General features: G+C 41.4%; 1 protein-coding gene across 2 annotated transcripts in view; it reads right to left on the bottom strand.

Moving 5' to 3' along the window:
• The window catches only part of iqgap2 (IQ motif containing GTPase activating protein 2), a 164,929-nt gene that overhangs the window by 30,611 nt on the left and 116,369 nt on the right, over positions 1-17,949 (bottom strand). For both annotated transcript variants that reach the window (XM_031893843.1, XM_031893849.1), the window contains 8 exons: positions 15,085-15,255; positions 14,704-14,787; positions 10,269-10,340; positions 10,099-10,168; positions 6,407-6,615; positions 4,673-4,822; positions 2,576-2,739; positions 1,659-1,883 (listed from right to left, as the gene is read on the bottom strand). In XM_031893843.1, the coding sequence (XP_031749703.1) occupies positions 1,659-1,883; positions 2,576-2,739; positions 4,673-4,822; positions 6,407-6,615; positions 10,099-10,168; positions 10,269-10,340; positions 14,704-14,787; positions 15,085-15,255 (1,145 nt within the window). The remainder of the gene's footprint in view (positions 1-1,658; positions 1,884-2,575; positions 2,740-4,672; positions 4,823-6,406; positions 6,616-10,098; positions 10,169-10,268; positions 10,341-14,703; positions 14,788-15,084; positions 15,256-17,949) is intronic.

Below are 17,949 nucleotides of genomic sequence, written 5' to 3'. Positions count from 1 at the left end.
ATTTCGGAATTCATTCAAGCTTTAGTATGGTGACTTTCCTTGGGCCAGGTTGGAGCTGCAGAGTGCCATTGAGCCCTATGGGAGACTTTCCTTGGGCCAGGTTGGAGCTGCAGAGTGCCATTGAGCCCTATGGGAGACTTTCCTTGGGCCAGGTTGGAGCTGCAGAGTGCCATTGAGCCCTATGGGAGACTTTCCTTGGGCCGGGTTGGAGCTGCAGAGTGCCATTGAGCCCTATGGGAGACTTTCCTTGGCCCAGGTTGGAGCTGCAGAGTGCCATTGAGCCCTATGGGAGACTTTCCTTGTGCCAGGTTGGAGCTGCAGAGTGCCATTGAGTCCTATGGGAGACTTTCCTTGGGCCGGGTTGGAGCTGCAGAGTGCCATTGAGCCCTATGGGAGACTTTCCTTGGGCCGGGTTGAAGCTGCAGAGTGCCATTGAGCCCTATGGGAGACTTTCCTTGGGCCAGTTTGGAGCTGCAGAGTGCCATTGAGCCCTATGGGAGACTTTCCTTGGGCCAGTTTGGAGCTGCAGAGTGCCATTGAGCCCTATGGGAGACTTTCCTTGGGCCGGGTTGGAGCTGCAGAGTGCCATTGAGCCCTATGGGAGACTTTCCTTGGGCCGGGTTGGAGCTGCAGGGTGCCATTGAGCCCTATGGGAGACTTTCCTTGGGCCAGGTTGGAGCTGCAGAGTGCCATTGAGCCCTATGGGAGACTTTCCTTGGGCCGGGTTGGAGCTGCAGGGTGCCATTGAGCCCTATGGGAGGCTTTCCTTGGGCCGGGTTGGAGCTGCAGAGTGCCATTGAGCCCTATGGGAGACTTTCCTTGGGCCAGGTTGGAGCTGCAGAGTGCCATTGAGTCCTATGGAAGACGTCCAAAACCATGCATTGAAGTTGCAAAGGCAGAAAGGTTTTTGCGCCGTTTACGATTGTTCGACACGAAAATATTGTGACTTTTGGTTCGCAACCACAATATTTCCATAGGACCAAGAAAAGAAGTTTCACACATCAGAAATTATCGTGGTTACTCCGAATTTTTTCCAATTGTGCTTTTAATTGGCGAAACGTGGTTTCATGAATGGGCCCCCTAGTGTTAGTTACAGTCAAATATTTGTTTTGCTCTTCCCCGGAAACCTGTTATCCAGAAACCTACGAATTACGGAAAGCCCGTCTCCCATAGACTCCATTTTAATCAAATAATTCAGAATTGTAAAACTGATTCCCTTTTCTCTGTAATAATAAAACAGTACCTTGTAATTGATCCCAACTAAGATATAAGTAATCTTTATTGGAGGAAAAACAATCCTATTGGGTTTAATTAATGTTTTATTGATTTTTTAGACTTAAGGTATGGAGATCCATATTACGGAAAGACCCCTTATCCGGAACACCTTCACTCCAGAGCATTCTGGATAACAGGTCCTATACCTGCACAGGTATGGGATCAGTTATCTGGACACCCATTATCCAGAAAGCTCTTCTGAATTACAGGAAGACCATATCCCATTAAGTCCATTTTAAGAAAATAATTCTAATTTTTAAAAATGATTTCCTTGTTCTCTGTAATAATAAAACAGTACCTTGTACTTAATGGTAACTAACCTGCATGAATCTGTGGGTGCCCTCCTGGTTGCACCAACATTTTGGAATTACTGAGTTCCCTACCTTGCCTCTCCTGTGGCCATCTCCAGTTGGTTTACCCAAGCCTTGTATACCTCCACGGGGCTGGTGTTAATTATGAGCGATTTGTCTTCGATGATCTCTTTTACGACAGGTGCCAAGAGCTGGCGTAGTGTGTTCTGTCCACGAGCACCACGGTTAAAGCTGACCACCATTTTTATCACGGTAGGGTTTCCAGTAACTATATCTTGGATTTGGTCAACTTTAGACCTGTGATTTTAAATTCACAAAGAGACAGCTTAAAGTTAGTTTTTGATTTTAAGGATATATAAAAAGATAGAGTATAAATACATATATGTATATCAGCCTGTACCTGCATATGAGTATAAAGTACTTATCAGTGAGGGGCATCTATCTTCAAATACAATATTTACTTATCTAAAGCATGTAGCTACCTAATTCAGACTACATGTCTATCTATATAAAGTATTTATTAAGCTACTATGCAAATTTTGAAAGCTGTGTATCTTGTTTTCATTTTTTTTTTTTTTTTTAACACAAACCGCTTACTTTATTGATTTGGGCAATGAATTATCGATGCGTGGGTCAACAAAAAGTTGACTCGCTCCTAACCCTAACCGACCCACTCTAAACCCAAAACCCACCTGACCCAATGCTGTCCTATATACCACTCTTCTTTAATACCACTGAAGGGAGTAAGTAGATAAATAGGGAGTTGAAGCTGAGGGCGGAGGAGACCAAGGACAAAGTTTGGTCCGGCATCCCCTGGAAAAGTACTTCACTCCCCCAAACCAACCTGTCCCTGGGGTTTTGGGCTGGACAACACAACACTACAAGGAACATACTGGATGGCTGGTAAAACATGAACTTTATCACAATTTCCTATCTGGCATAGCCATACAGTGTGTAACGTGGGCTTATTACACAGGCCCATATCATACTTTATTTCTTCCTGTAGGGCTGTTTCGAAGAGTTTGAGAAGTAGATACTCTTCCCGCTGGTTGGATGCATAGTTATAGAGAGTGAAGATCACTGTATCCATAAACTTGGTTGACTTGTTCTGGGGCATCTGGAAAATCAGCTTGGCCAAATATGTAGGGTTTGTCTGCAAAACAGAGTCCTGACATTTAAACTCCTGTACAAAACTATGTATGTGGACGTCACTAGACACCATGTGTAGAAGAATATTGTTAGTGTAAGGATTGGGGGTGAATGTATATCTTTTCATCGTAATGACAGTTTCTATGCTACTATATACAAAGGCATGGTGTGTAAGATGAGCAAGCTACTAGGCAGTTTGGTCAGTTTACAGAACAGGGAACATAAGCGCACATCTGGACAGTTTCAGCTGAGCTAGAACTTGGGAAAAACATGTTGATGTGGATACTTTGCCGAGCCTGTAAGATATACTATAAGCAATGTACAGAAAAGCCTCTTGCCATTGTATATAGCCAGGACTGAAAAATGTTCACTGACTCTGGCTTGCACAGAATACAACAAAAAGGAGCCATACTTAGGTATCAGAATGGAAATTTTGAACCAGAAGATCTTTGTGTAGAATGTTCCCATTATGTGATGCATGGTAATGTGTGACCTTCTGAAACCCCTATACCCAGGGCCGCCATCAGAAATCACGGGGCCCCTCACAACTAAATTTTCTAGGTCCTCCCACGCCCCCAATGGCCCCTCCCCCAGTGACCCCTCCCACCAATACAAAGTACACACAGACATTGGTAGCCAGGGCCCCCTAAAACACTGGTAGCCAGGGCCCCCCTAAAACATTGGTAGCCAGGGCCCCCTAAAACATTGTTGGTCCTCCCCCAAATTACTCATACTATGGCCCGCTACCCGCTGCTTCCTGCTTCCTCCCGTGTCCTTCGGCTCCCCCCCAGCATCCTCCAGGGCCCCCCAAGCATCCTCCAGTCCCACCCCCCAGTGTCCTCCTGCTTCCTCCAGGCCCCCCAAGCATCCTCCAGTTCCCCCCCCGTGTCCTTCTGCTTCCTCCAGGCCCCCCCCAAGTATCCTCCAGTTCCCCCCTCCAATGTCCTCCTGCTTCCTCCAGCCCCCCCCCCAAAGATCCTTCAGCTCCCCCATCATCCTCCAGTTCCCCCCCCAGTGTCCTCCTGCTTCCTCCAGCCCCCCCAAAGATCCTTCAGCTCCCCCATCATCCTCCAGTCCCCCCCCAGTGTCTTCCTGCTTCCTCCAGCCCCCCCCAAAGATCCTTCAGCTCCCCCATCTTCCTCCAGTCCCCCCCCCCCAGTGTCCTCCTGCTTCCTCCAGCCCCCCCAAAGATCCTTCAGCTCCCCCATCTTCCTCCAGTTCCGCCCCCCAGTGTCCTCCTGCTTCCTCCAGCCCTCCCCCAAAGATCCTTCAGCTCCCCCATCTTCCTCCAGTCCCCCCCCAGTGTCCTCCTGCTTTCTCCAGCCCCCCCAAAGATCATTCAGCTCCCCCATCATCCTCCAGTCCCCCCCCCAGTGTCCTCCTGCTTCCTCCAGGCCCCCCCCCAAAGATCCTTCAGCTCCCCCAAGCATCCTTCAGTTCCTCACCGGTCCCCCTGCTGCTTCCTCCGGTTCCCCTGCTACTTCCTCCGGCTTCCTTGACGTCCAACGCTATGTCCCGCTGCTGTCTGCAGCATCTGCGCTTTTATAAAGGTTGCGCCCCGTGCGTGTGACGTCACTACGCACGGGGCGCAACCTTATATAAGCGCAGATGGAGCGGAGAGCAGCGGGACATTGCGGTGGACGCCAGTAGTGACAGGGCCCGGACTCGATTAAAGGGGGCCCGAGCTAAGAAAACTCTAGCACGGCCGGGCCCCCTTTAAAGTTATAAACGTCCGGGCCCGGGATGACTGTCCCCCCTGTGCCCCCCTGATGGCGGCCCTGCCTATACCAACTCAGAGTCAGCTAATCTCTTGGACTAAACTGTACACCATGAATTGTTTAATAGCAATTCCTCATATCTGAGCACACACCTTAGTTTTAGTTTACAAAAAATTGCTAAACTATGATTTAGCGCCATGAAACAGACACATTACTTACCTGGAGGAGGTAGAACAAGTGCTGATAGGCCTCAAGCTTTTTCCTTTTCTCCTTACTCAGGCCCTTTATCCCTTGTTTATCCACAGTCAGCATCTCTTCCACTTGGCCTTTACTCTTCTTATTCAGTTTTTTACTGTGTGACACAACATCCTGCACAGACATACACATTCTCAGCTATAAATGTTGATTTTTTACCATTTCTCAATCTACACTCACTAGCAACTTGCTCTGCTACACAGCAAGCTAAAACAAATGCACACAAATAACAAAATACATTTGAAACAGGATTCTTTTGTCATTTTAAATAGAATTAAATAGAAATGAATCTCCATATTCTACTCTTAATAATACTCTTAATAATCCTACTTTCCGGGAATAAGATGCAGTTTGCAGCTAATGGAGAAGTGCCAAGTGTACAAATGGCTGAGCAGGATCCAAACTTATCTTTAAAGGGAGTGGAATATTTCAACATGTATGTCTGATTTAATTTTCCCAGATGCTGTTTTTTTGGTCACAGGATTTTACTTTTGGATTCTGATAATAGTTAGTTAGTTAGGATATTAAATGAAAAAATATTTAAATGACTTACAACTTACAGGTCTATAGCTGAAAAGAAGCGATCATAAGCAAAACTTGTGTTTGTTCTTCATAATGATAAACATTTTTGGAATAAAAAAAACTTATGAAATTTATGAACATTTGGATTTTCATGGTTTTATATTTTTTTGAAACCATGCTGAAACTAATTTCCACAAATGTCAGTCATTTATTAAAAGGTCCAAATTGAAAAGCACAAACCAAAAAAGTTGCGGAAAAAACATCAAACCACAATTTTTTTGATTTGTGGCATGAAAACTGCAACTATTTCACATTGTCATAGAAAAGCCAGAGTAAAAAAAACTCCAAAACCTGTAAAACCACAAAGCAAAGAAAGATCTTCCAGTTGTAAAAGGAACATCTGCAATTGACTACATGATCTCAACAGGTTTTAGCTAGTGTATTTTTGCATTCGGATTTGTCATGGTTTTGCTGCATAAAAAAAAAAATCACAAAACGTTTTTTCTGTGACAAAATTGTTTTTGTGCTGTCAAAAAACCCAAACTGAAAAAATCGAGCAATAATAAATTCCTTTATAATCTCTTTGTACATAACATCCAACGTTAGTTAGACATTTAGATAAATACAAAGCAACAATTTACAAGCAATATGGCTGCCTGAATGTTGTTACTGGTCTGGCAAAAGGAGAGTTAACCTTCAAATAAATATTATTATCATGTAAACAATGACAATCCAAGACAGTTTGGCCTTTCTTTCTTATTTTTTAATTATACGTCTATCTATTTTACCTTTCTCTGAAATATTTTCCTACCCAGTCAAGATGCACTTGATAATACAGATCAGTCCCACTTTTTTCCATGTTTAGTAATGGTCCACTAGGTCATTAAAAGTTACTACAAAAGCCTGGAAGGCACAAGTTGGCCATTAAATCCCCCTGGATAAAAGCATTTACATGCTCACTGGACTGCCATGTTGTAAATAATTTACTCATGCAATAACCAATGATTAAATACAAAGAAGTAGATGTTTAATATTTTCATATACTCACATAGAACAAATCAATGTGTACGTTGCTTTCCCTGGTACAATCCATAACCTATATAACAGCATTCAGACAATGCATGTATTTTACATAGCAAATGGATACTTCCAGAAGGATTAGGAAGTTTAACTGACCTGCAGTGTAATCCTATTCTTCACCAATAATCCAATTTTAATGTCCATGAGGTTGAGATCTTTTTCCAGCTGTTGGTTAGATCGAATTTTCGTGACGACTTCCTCTCTTAACCTTGTTACCTCTAGTTCTTCATGAAAATCTAAATCACTTTGGTCCAGAAGGTAGACAAACTTACGTACTACATTTAGTGGAGGTTCTTCAGAGCTGACTGTAAAATAGAGGTAAAGAATAAAAAAAGTGCGCTGAGTTATTGATGTGTATTTATCAGTTATACCATTTCAACATCACAGGGAAAAACTGCCTGATATGCATGCACAAAGACAAATAAGATGGTGGCTGGCTTCAGTATGTGCCCTGTAATTAGAGCAGCACTGCTTAAAAACAATCCTGCATGTTGGGGTAATATAATTACCATACATTCAGTAAGAAAAAATACTTATTTAATTTGTAAATGCTGCAACCCTGAAGGTTACAAAAGGCAAATCATTATTTTAGCAAAGCAGTTTTACATTATATATACAGGTATGGGATCCATTATCCAGAAATTTAAGAATTATGTGAAGGCCATATTTCATAGATTCTATTTCAATAAAATACCTATTTCCTCTTTCTCTGTTATAAACAGTACCTTGTACTTGATCCCAACTAAGATATAATTAATCCTTATTGGAGGCAAAACAATCCTATTGGGTTTATTTAATGGTTAAATTATTTTTTAGTAGACTTAAGGTATGGAGGTCAAAATTACAGAAAGATCCCTTATCCAGAAAACCCCAGGTCCTGGGCATTCTGGATAACAAGTCCAATACTTGTGTTTATTTGTTGTCACAATAAAACTATTTAAAGAAAGTAGAATAAAGCTGCACTTTAAACTCTTGAAGCTGGAAAACTATATAAGAGTGTTGACTTTTACAGCTTGGTTAGTGGGACATGTGCAAGGTACTGACACATAAATGTTTTGGATTATATACTTGCGATTGATCACTGTAAGAAAACTCACTGCTATACAGGAAATACAGCATGTATCTGGGCCACTACTTGCCTCTCTGTCACAAGCATTTTACATATTAATTTATATTTTTGCTTTTGACATCACTACCACATTACCTACAACACTGTAAAAAGAGCAGCTATAGGGTATGAGACAATCTTTGGGCGTGGGGGGATCCTGATAATGCTATAGTGTAGTATTCCATTCCATATGGGAGTTCATGTAACATGTATGGCATACTGTGTTTCTGGCATCAGTCTGTATGCAAGCTCACTTCCTGTTTCCCAAGATGCAATAGTTTATACTTAAAGAATCATTTAAGACCCAACAGACAAGCAGCCTGGTCACTGCCTGAGTAACAAATGCTTTGTGTGTTCTACCCACTATTCAGGGTAAGGGAGGGACACCCTACAAGCTTAGGACCCCCCCCCTGCAGTTACGTAGACTTAGCAACAGCAGTGAGTAAAACCATGGTTGATAAATGAGCAGATTTCTCCAACAGATATAGCAGCACAGTAACTGCACTGACTCAATAGGCCACACATACAAAGCAATGCCCTATGCACATAATAAGCTATGTATGTACTGCATATCTAAGGGCAAATAAATGCCATATAATCCTTACTCATCAACAGGGGACACTTCCCCTTTAAGAGTGGCACCTGTCATGTGATGAGAAGTGACTTCGTGCCTGGGGATGTGACAGTTGGTTCAGTCCGTTGGTTGTGGCATTGTGGTGAGAGGTAAGTGTACATCCCCTTAGAGAAAGTTTTGGCCAAATAACCCTTATTTTAGGTTAAAAAAAAGCGGGGAAATAGTTAGATGATGCCCCCCAGACTAGCGGATGTTGCTCCTCTCACTGATTTTAGTGAATTTGGACAAATTTCCCCTAAAATGGGCTTTGGAGGTGCCTTTGATTGTAGCGCTGGTTGGGAGAAACAGACCCAGGATTTGGGAGTTATGCAGGGATGTCAGCAAATATACACTGTTATCCACTGGGGCCCCTATAAAAAGGTAACATTTGGGGACCCCTGTGCCCCACCATAAAATACTTTATTTTTGTTCCCAACACTGACAGGCTCCTTAGAGTTCTGCCCCTCTGCCCCAGGTATCTGCCCTGCTCTTATGTACCAACCTTAACATGTAACTGAATTTAATGGAATACTGGTGGGGGCAGTATTGAATAAAATAATGTTTACTTGCTACAGTTACCCAGTAATACAGCCCTATGGCCTAGTTGCCCCTTGAACACTTACTACCCATATGTCACATTCATTCATTTATTGACTCAGTTACATTTTTTTCCTTTCAGAACCACTGAAAAAGAAGAAAAATCAAGATTTTACTGTGGAGCAAGAGAAGAGGGGTCTTGGGAAAGCGTTGGGGGGGTGGGTCGAGAGCATTTTGGGGGGTGGGTCGAGAGCGTTTTGGGGGGTGGGTCGAGAGCGTTTTGGGGGGTGGGTCGAGAGCGTTTTGGGGGGTGGGTCGAGAGCGTAGGGGGGTGGGTCGAGAGCGTTTGGGGGGTGGGTCGAGAGCGTTTGGGGGGTGGGTCGAGAGCGTTTTGGGGGGTGGGTCGAGAGCGTTTTGGGGGGTGGGTCGAGAGCGTTTTGGGGGGTGGGTCGAGAGCGTTTTGGGGGGTGGGTCGAGAGCGTTTTGGGGGGTGGGTCGAGAGCGTTTGGGGGGTGGGTCGAGAGCGTTTGGGGGGTGGGTCGAGAGCACACTGGGGGTGGGTCAAAAAAAGTAAAGGAAGCTCCTGCTGCCAATCAAAAGGATGAGGAGGCACCTGCTGGAATGCCCAACTCCCAATTGACTATTAAGACCAATAAATCTTGTTTCCAATAAACATGTCTCTGTGTATTTCTTGAATCCCAATGGTGAATACTGAGGGGAGGGGGGCTCCTGTGCCTCATTCTGCTAAAGGTGACCGGCCAATTGTGTGTGATGGGTAATACTGTTTGGGGCAGCTCAAAATGGGCAATGGCAGGGCAGGGTGGGGATAAATTGGGTGGTGTTGCTGATAGAGAGGTTTAGTTGAAGAACTAGTTGGGTTAATATCTCTGCAGGGAGTGGGTTCTGCTGTGGGACTTAATTGGTTAATATGTACATGATGGGGCTGAAAGACACAAGGAACCATAGACACAGATATGAGGGCACCATACCTATTGTATTATTATATATACTGGATTCTATTAATTAGAAGGATCTACAATATTGCTTTACTCCATAGGCCACAATGCTACAGCATCTCTAAGACTGTATCCCCTTTCGTAATATGGGAATTCCAACCACTTCCCAGCAGCCCATAGATCCTATACCAGACATATGAATGGGGAATGCCTATGCTGGATTCATTTTGGGCATCTCTCTGTAGCTTAAGTTTCCAGACACAACATAGGATAATTGCCATTATTGCCATTCTGTAGGAGTTATTAAAGTTGTCAATCATTGGCATCCCACACACATGTCCATAGTTTCCCAATGACAATATGAGGTACATTTAGCATTTAAAGTCTTCTAAAAGGTTCAGCAAAACCATAATTAAGTTCCTGTTGGATATTACCTTTTTAGTTGTGCCTTGGAGGCAAAAGGAAAAGAACCAGCTGTGGGAATGCTAAGACAGCTTAGGGGACCAGTGTTTCCATTTGAATTATGTGGGAAATTCATACACCCAAGACTACATCATCGTGTTCCAGTACTTACTTAATGTTCTGTAATCTTCTCTTGCTTTATTTGCTCTAAGAAATGCTTGGATTGTGATTATTTCTTTTTCCTGCACAAACATAAAGACTATTTTAAGACCACTTACTTAGGAATTAATGGCAATTGTAAAAATTCAAACACAAACAGTCAGATAAGACATAAAAACCTACATGATCCGTGAAATACTGCAGTCTTTTCTGAAATTCCTTTCTTGCTTTTAACATCCGGAACCAAGACTGGATCTAAAAAGAACATAAAAAAACCCTAAATATGCAGCATATGGCATTACATGTGCATGTTTATATCCTAAGTGCCCTTGTCAAACCCACAGACAGATACTCAATTGCCCATGAAGATGCCTCTTCTACCCATCCTTTCCCCAGTCTCTGTCTCCTTACACCCAACTAAGCTGCAAACATGCCAACAATATGTTTCAAGCTAAGGGCCCCATTTATGAAGTATGAACATTGTAAAATTGATTGAGGTTTGTTAATTTATCTAGCCTCGTTTATTTAGAAAGTATAATATACTTCTCAATTCAACACCATTTCTGAGAATTGTCCTATAGGTAATGGCCACAATACATTTTGTCATCTATGCTAAATAGCCTCCATTACGGGTGACAAAATGTACTGTGCAAATGTAGGGGCTAACATATACCCCTTCCATGGTGCAATATTTACTTGATTTTACAATTGTCCCCAGTATATTTCTTTATTGTACTTTGTTTATAAAGAAAGAAAGCAGGTGGTGGGGGTAGGGGGTGCACATGTTAGGTTTCAGCCACATTAAAATTGCAGATGTGCTTTTATACAGATATCCGCTTAGCTATCTTCCAAACAGTCAAGAAGAGCAAGGATTTTAAATGAGCAACTCTAAATGAGTTTATGGGGAGTTTTTTGAGGGGGGGGGGGTGTTCATCTTGATGCCATATTTACAGGTGTGGGATCAGTTTTCCGGAAACCCATTATCCAGAATGTTTGGAATTATGGAAAGGCCATTTCCCAAAGACCCCACAATAAGCAAATAATTACAAATTTTAAAAATGACTTTTTCTTTGTAATAATAAAACTGTGCCTTGCACCTTAAGATACAATGAATCCTTATTGAAGGCAAAACAATTCTATTGGGTTTATTTAATTTTGAAATTATTATTTAGTACACTTAAGGTATGGAGATCCAACTACAGAAGGATCCCTGATCTGCAAAACCCCTGGTCCCTAACCTTGTGGATAACAGGTCTCATACCTGTATTATATTTTTGAGAAATTTAAATAAGATAGCCACGTCTCTGCGAAGGCTGGCTTATTGTTCCATAGTACCTTTTCCACTGTATGACCCTACATACTACTGACATTAGGCAGCGATAAACATTCTGGCTGAGCTGATCAGAACATGGGTTAACTTCTTCTGAGACACGTGGGGGAGTCCCAGCAGCATTACAGGGTTTATAGATGGATGAAGGAGAAGAGAGCTGCCCCTCACACCTTGCAAGATTATGAAATCCTGGGACCACAAAGACTGCGATTGCTTATAAAACCTACTGAAATCCTGTCCTACTAGCGCTCCATTAGGTGTCTCTGAGATAATAACCATAACACTGGCTGCTAATTACTGCTCTTACTGTCTTGTATAACCTTATTAAAAGTCCTGATGCATTTTGGTCAATGAAGCCCACCACCAGACTTTCACCTGCTATAACGTTTGAGTAAAGCATCCCTCAAAAACGGCATACCCCTTTTTTGAATCAGCTGATGAGCTCAACGTAACCATTACGGTATTACTTTCTATTAAACCAAATGCACCTAAAGCATATATTTTTAATAAAATGCGGGTATTTGTAATTACAGTTTCACTAAGCACAGACTTTTTTTCTGTATTTCCTACCTTATTGTACTCAAATTCTCCTGTTGGAGGGTATTCCTATAATAAATGTATTGGAGCAGTTGTGGGGGCCCACCAATGATATTTTTGTCCTGGGTCCACTGGTACCTTAAAGTGACACTGCCCAGTTGGGCCAGCAGGCCAGCCTGGCTTACTGACTCTGTTGGAGCAGAACAGCCAATCCTGCTGAAGCAGGACACTGCCTTTCAGCATTTCATTTATTGTTCATAAGAAAAAACATTAGCTAAGAGGCTTACTTAGATTGTAAGCTCTATCCTACTGTATCTCATACCACATGGCACTTATTCCCAGTGCATTTATATATGTATTTATTGTATTTATTTATTATAACACTTGTCCTCCCTGTGTGTAATTTTGTATTTTGTAAGATTGTACAGCGCTGCGTACCCTTGTGGCACTTTATAAATAAAGTTATACACACATACATACATTAAACAAGAGTTGGCTTTATAAACTTAGCCAAACATTTACTATAGCTTTGTACCAACATTAAACTGTCTGGCAGCTGTATCACAAATCCATGCACTAAAGATAAATGAGCCCAGAGTCCCTCTTTTCTCTTTATTTTATAAACTATGCCATTTTTATTCAAGAAATAAATACTCTTAGTGGATAATTAGAATAATCAAGTTCCAGTTGCACAATGTTGATAGAATTAGACGTGCCTTATTTTTTTCTTTTTTACCCCACAAAAATCCATGTACTTTTTAACAAGCTCAGAGATAAATAAAAAAAAAGAAGTTGCATGCCAAAGCCACAAACTACATATTATGTGGAGCCGTATGTCTGGGTCTCCATGGATGCAATAGCAAGTCAGTGAACATAATAAATGCTAAAAAGTCCATATTAGAAACATTTTTCTTTATGAATCAAGCAAAAGACAGACACTAAAACAGGGAACCCCAACCTTTTTACCAGTGAGCCACATTAAAGGAGAAGGAAAGGCTAATAAAGAGTTAATCCCAAGCTGCAGGCATACCTTCAGTTCTTTCAATAGTGCCCTTAAGTCTCCCAATATTTTTCCCGTTCAGATGATCAGAAGCCAAACAGGAAAAAAAACACTGAGCTCTGTAAAGAAAGTTCCCATAATGCCTCAGTCCCGCACCAAAACCAAGACTGGTGTACATGTTCAGTTTGTAAGACTATGAGGAAACTTCCTGCTGATTGGCTCAGATCCACATTCCTAAGGAAGGGGGGGGGGAGATCTTTGCATTCTTGAGGGAGGGGGGAGCAGGAGAGGGGAGAGAGGAGAGAGATGTGTGTCTCTGGCACAGGAAAACAAACAGACAACAAACCCTATTTCTTTTGAAAGAGAACTCAGTGCAGCGTTTCTGTAACTGCTTATGGTTGTATTTACATAGACCTTTCTGATAAAGCTTACTTAGTTTTTACCTTTCCTTCTCCTTTAAAATGTAAAAGAGTTAGGGAGCAACACAAGCATGAAAAATGTTCCTGGGGGTGCCAAATAAGGGCTTTATTGGCTATTTGGTAGCCCCTTTATGGGCTGACAGCCTACAGGTGGTTTTGTTTGGCAGTACATCTGGTTTTATGCAACACTTGCCTCCAAGTCAGGAATTCAAAATAAGCACCTGCTTTGAGGCCACTGGGAGCAACATCCAAGGGGCTGGTGAGCAACCAAACCACTGGTTTAAAATGGATACCGTCATGATTTTTATGGGGTACTTTTTATTTCTAAATTACACTGTTTACATAGTGAATAATTCACTCTACCATTTAAATGTTATTCTTGAACCAACAAATGTATTTTTTTTAGCGTGTGACTGACGTGTATCAGAGCACAGGTCACATGGCTGTGGCACCCTGGGAAATGAAGAATATGGCTAGCCCCGTGTGAAATTTCAAAATTAAATATAAAAAAATGGATTTCAATGCAGGATTCTGCTGAAGAAGCTCTATTAACTGATGCATTTTGAAAAAATGTTTTCCCATAACAGTATTCCTTTAAAGAGGAGTAGAAGAAGTTATTTGCACAGATACACTGCCCAGAAATAAACTGACAGGAATTGGCTTCTTTGTGCTAGTGGGTTTCTATATAACTCATTTGAATTCACATGAATATCATTTCTATAAGCAAATTAAATCTATACCGTTACTCTTTTCTTTCTGGTTCTTCCTGTCCTGATGCTCTACACCTGTGTTGTCCAACTTGTTACAAGTAGTGGGTCAATTACATATCATACAGCATGTTGGATTTAAAGGAGAAGGAACACCAGTCCAGGGTAGCTGCTAACGTCTTCTCTTCCTTCTTCGTGCGCTTGCTCATGCGCAGTAGAGTGAATAGTGGAACTTTAACAATAAAAGTTGGCTTTTAACTCTACTGCGCGTGCGCTGGCCCAGGGATTTTGACGACAGAAGGAAGCGCTCAGTGCAGGTACCCGGGCTGGTGCTGTTTTCTCCTAACAGGGGCACCAGCCCGGGGTAAAGGGTAAGCGATTAAAGTCACTTTGGGTGCCTAACATTTTGTCCAGCTGGACAGCCCTGCTTTACACAGATTTAAGTGCTGTCTACAAGAGTCCATACTCTAGTCAGTGATAGATTTCCTATTCCTCCAAGTCTCCAGCCAAACAAATATAAAATGTGCAAGAAATAAACCCTTTGTCAGTACTGTAAAACATGCAGTCATTTTTTCCTAGAGATCAAATCAAGAAAACAAAACAAAAAGAGAAAAAGGCAGTTTACCTTGACAATTCCAACAATGTTTGCTTGAAGTAATTTTAGCCTGTCTGTGTAAGATTTCCTTTGTTTATATCCTTTCCAGCATGCCTACAAAAACCAGAAGGGATATGTGATAATTTAACCCATTATACAATAAAGATTTTCCATAAATTTGAGAAAAATGCCTTTTTTTACCTAAAAAGTCCATACAAATATGTAACTGTTGCTAAAATGGTACTTAAGCTGGCCTAACACAGCCATATTTTGACTGCCAACTCAACAGCCCTCTGGGCTCTGTACACAAGCCTAACTTGAAAATATTTTTTAGCTATATCCTGACAACCATTTTCCTCTGTGCCCCCTTGCTCAGTTAGTGTTAAAGGCCCATATTTTGCCTTAATGTACCTGGAGTTTGACTGCAGAGGGCTCCTGTTTGTGGAGGTAGGCTTTCCTTTCATTAAATGCTTTTCTGAGAAGATAACCCCTTATTTGTGCTTGTAACAGAATAATCAGGTTTTCATTGGCCATCCAAAGCTGCTCCCTGTTGTAATCCGCTGTAATCTTTCCAACAACAAGCTGTTCAAGTTAAAAACAAGGAAAGAAAATATAAACATGTAAACATCCTTTGTTTGTTACAAAGTAGAAGACACAGCAACCATACAGTGAACAGGGGTCATTTATATATGCCAGAAGTGCAAAGGCAACAGCACTAAGCCAACTGCCCCTTAGTGCTCATTTACTCAGAACTTACATCCATGAATTGGCAACTCAATAGCGAATGCCTGCCTAAAAGCTTTGCTTCACCCATAACCCACTGGTGCTCACCAACTTCTAGGAGTTCTAGGAGAACTAGAGGGTCGGACAGGGAATGACCTCCAATGGCCATCTGTTCTAAAATTGCCAGAATGCTGTAAGGACTTATTAATGATAAAGTATAAAGTTGTAAAGCTGCCCATACACGGTAAAATCCACTCACTTGGTGAGGTGCAAAGAGAGCGGATCTTCTACCACTATGTCCACCTACGGGTGGACGATAGCGAGCTAATTCGGTCGTTTGGTCCTAGGGCCAAATGATCAAATTAAACAGGTATAGACGCAGTCGGTTCGAGGAGATCCGAGGGAAAAATCAAACCTGCCTGATCGAGGTCTGCCCGATTTCATGTCTGGTCGTTTGTGCCCATACACATATGGCCACCTTAAAGGACGTCAACCCCAAAAATAATTTTTTTGCCTAATAAAAGAAAACAAATAAGTAACTTTCCAATATCAATTTATTAAAAATTATTTGTGGTTTAAAAGTTTTTTGTAAATATAATAGCTATAAAAAGCAGCATTTGCTGAACTCCTGGTTGTTAAATGGGGGGGTTTAAGGGGTGGGGATATGGGGTCAGTATATGGGGACAGGGGAAAGTCCTGTCTCTCTCAGTCTATGACAGTCAGTTACGTATCTATCTGTAACTTCCTAATTTATTGCTTGTAAACACTTCTCTCTGATCTATCAGTATAAATGTTGTGCCATTTCAGTTCTCATTTGTATTATGCCTGATGAAGGGGCCTTAGAGCTCCGAAAGCTTGCAATGTATTTTTATTGTTAGCCAATATAGGTATCATTTCTACAATACTCTTGTATTTGTGTTTTGTTGTTTTTTTATTATTATATTTTACTTTTTTAACAATGTTGCAAAGGTCTTGCTTCCCCAGCAAGTCAGGTCTGTAAAATCTGCTGCCCTGTGTTACAGTGTTTCAACAGTCAGAGCCCCCAGGGCAGAGAATAGAAAGGACAGGCAAACACTGCTTTTAATAGCAATTATATATACAAATAACTAAAAAACCATTACAAATATGCAATGACTGTATATTACAAAGTTGCTTAGAATTATTTCATTGTATATATTATATAATAATGTATATTTATTATTATTCTTTTATTATTCTTGCAATATTTTTGGGGTTGACATGTCCCCTTCACTCCGTGTAAGACCCCCTTGACTCAGTGAAGGGCCCCCTTCACTCAGAAATGGGTCCCTACACTAAACAAACCCAGACCATAATAAAGATTGCTAAAATGTACAATTATTCCTATTTGTTTAACTTGTGTGGCTGTTTTATTATGGCTAAGAATTGTGCAAAGCAATGACCCGAGCATAATAAAGGTCACAGTGTACACACATGATTAAAGGGCTCTCCCATGAGGCTGTTTTGTGCATTCCATAGGGACTGAATCACACCGAGGCACACAAACTGCTAACCGCACTGTATACCACAAAACCTAGACTTCAGCCACAGCCACTGAGTGAATATACAGCATCTGCAGATAACAGTCACTGATATGTTTATTGCAAGCGAGCACTGACCTGTACTGATAGAGCAGGAAAGTAATACTCCCTGAAAGACAACATTGTTATACTCACAATTATATATTTAAACATGGCTACTGGCTGTAACTGAAAACAAAGCTTGGCATGAAATGATACTGAAAAACTCAGTGTTGCTATCACTTCCTGGCTTATTTTCTGGTATCCATAAAACCAAAGAGAAGAAGTGGTAACTAGGGGTGCAGATTGCTTTAGTTCACTATAAATGTGTGTTCTTTGATTGTCCGTCACAGAATTTGTTATCTACACCAAGATATGTCTTCCTGTAAATAACAACAAAGAAAACATAACCAAGAAAGATGCCTAAAGGACAGATCATCCTGACAAATAACTTGGTTTTGCAATACTGTAGCATGTTTTGTTTGTTTGGCACGGAACTGCAATTATCATTTGTTTAAAGGAGAAGGAAAGGTAAAAACTAAGTAAGATTTATCAGAAAGGTGTATGTAAATACAACCAAAAGGGTGAAGAAGCACTGAGCTAATAGTAGCAGCAACTTTTTTATGGCAACTAAACTCCAGAAAATACCCTGCCATAGACAATTGAGAATAGCCTCTGCTACTAGTAGCTACGCGTGTCTTCACCTTAAACAAAGATGGCCATACACATACACCACTGGTCGTAGGAAAAATCATTCGTCAACTCTACTAATGATCAGCATTAATGACGATTTAGCATCAGTGTTACAATGTTTGGGAACATTCAAAAGTGCCTGATCAAAATTTTTTTGATCGATCGATGAGACGACTAATATCCAAGGCTTTTACCGATCAGTCGCCTCTTCTCCAACCACATATTCACTGATTATCATATGAAACAAAGTAATAAAATATCGGCGCGTGTATGGCCACCTTTACAGAAGTCCTCAGTAAAAAGAAACACCACATCTCTTTCC

This window comes from Xenopus tropicalis, chromosome 1 (assembly GCF_000004195.4).
Source record: "Xenopus tropicalis strain Nigerian chromosome 1, UCB_Xtro_10.0, whole genome shotgun sequence".
Classification (NCBI taxonomy): Eukaryota; Metazoa; Chordata; class Amphibia; order Anura; family Pipidae; genus Xenopus; species Xenopus tropicalis.
This window is presented reverse-complemented; position numbering and strand designations above follow the sequence as displayed.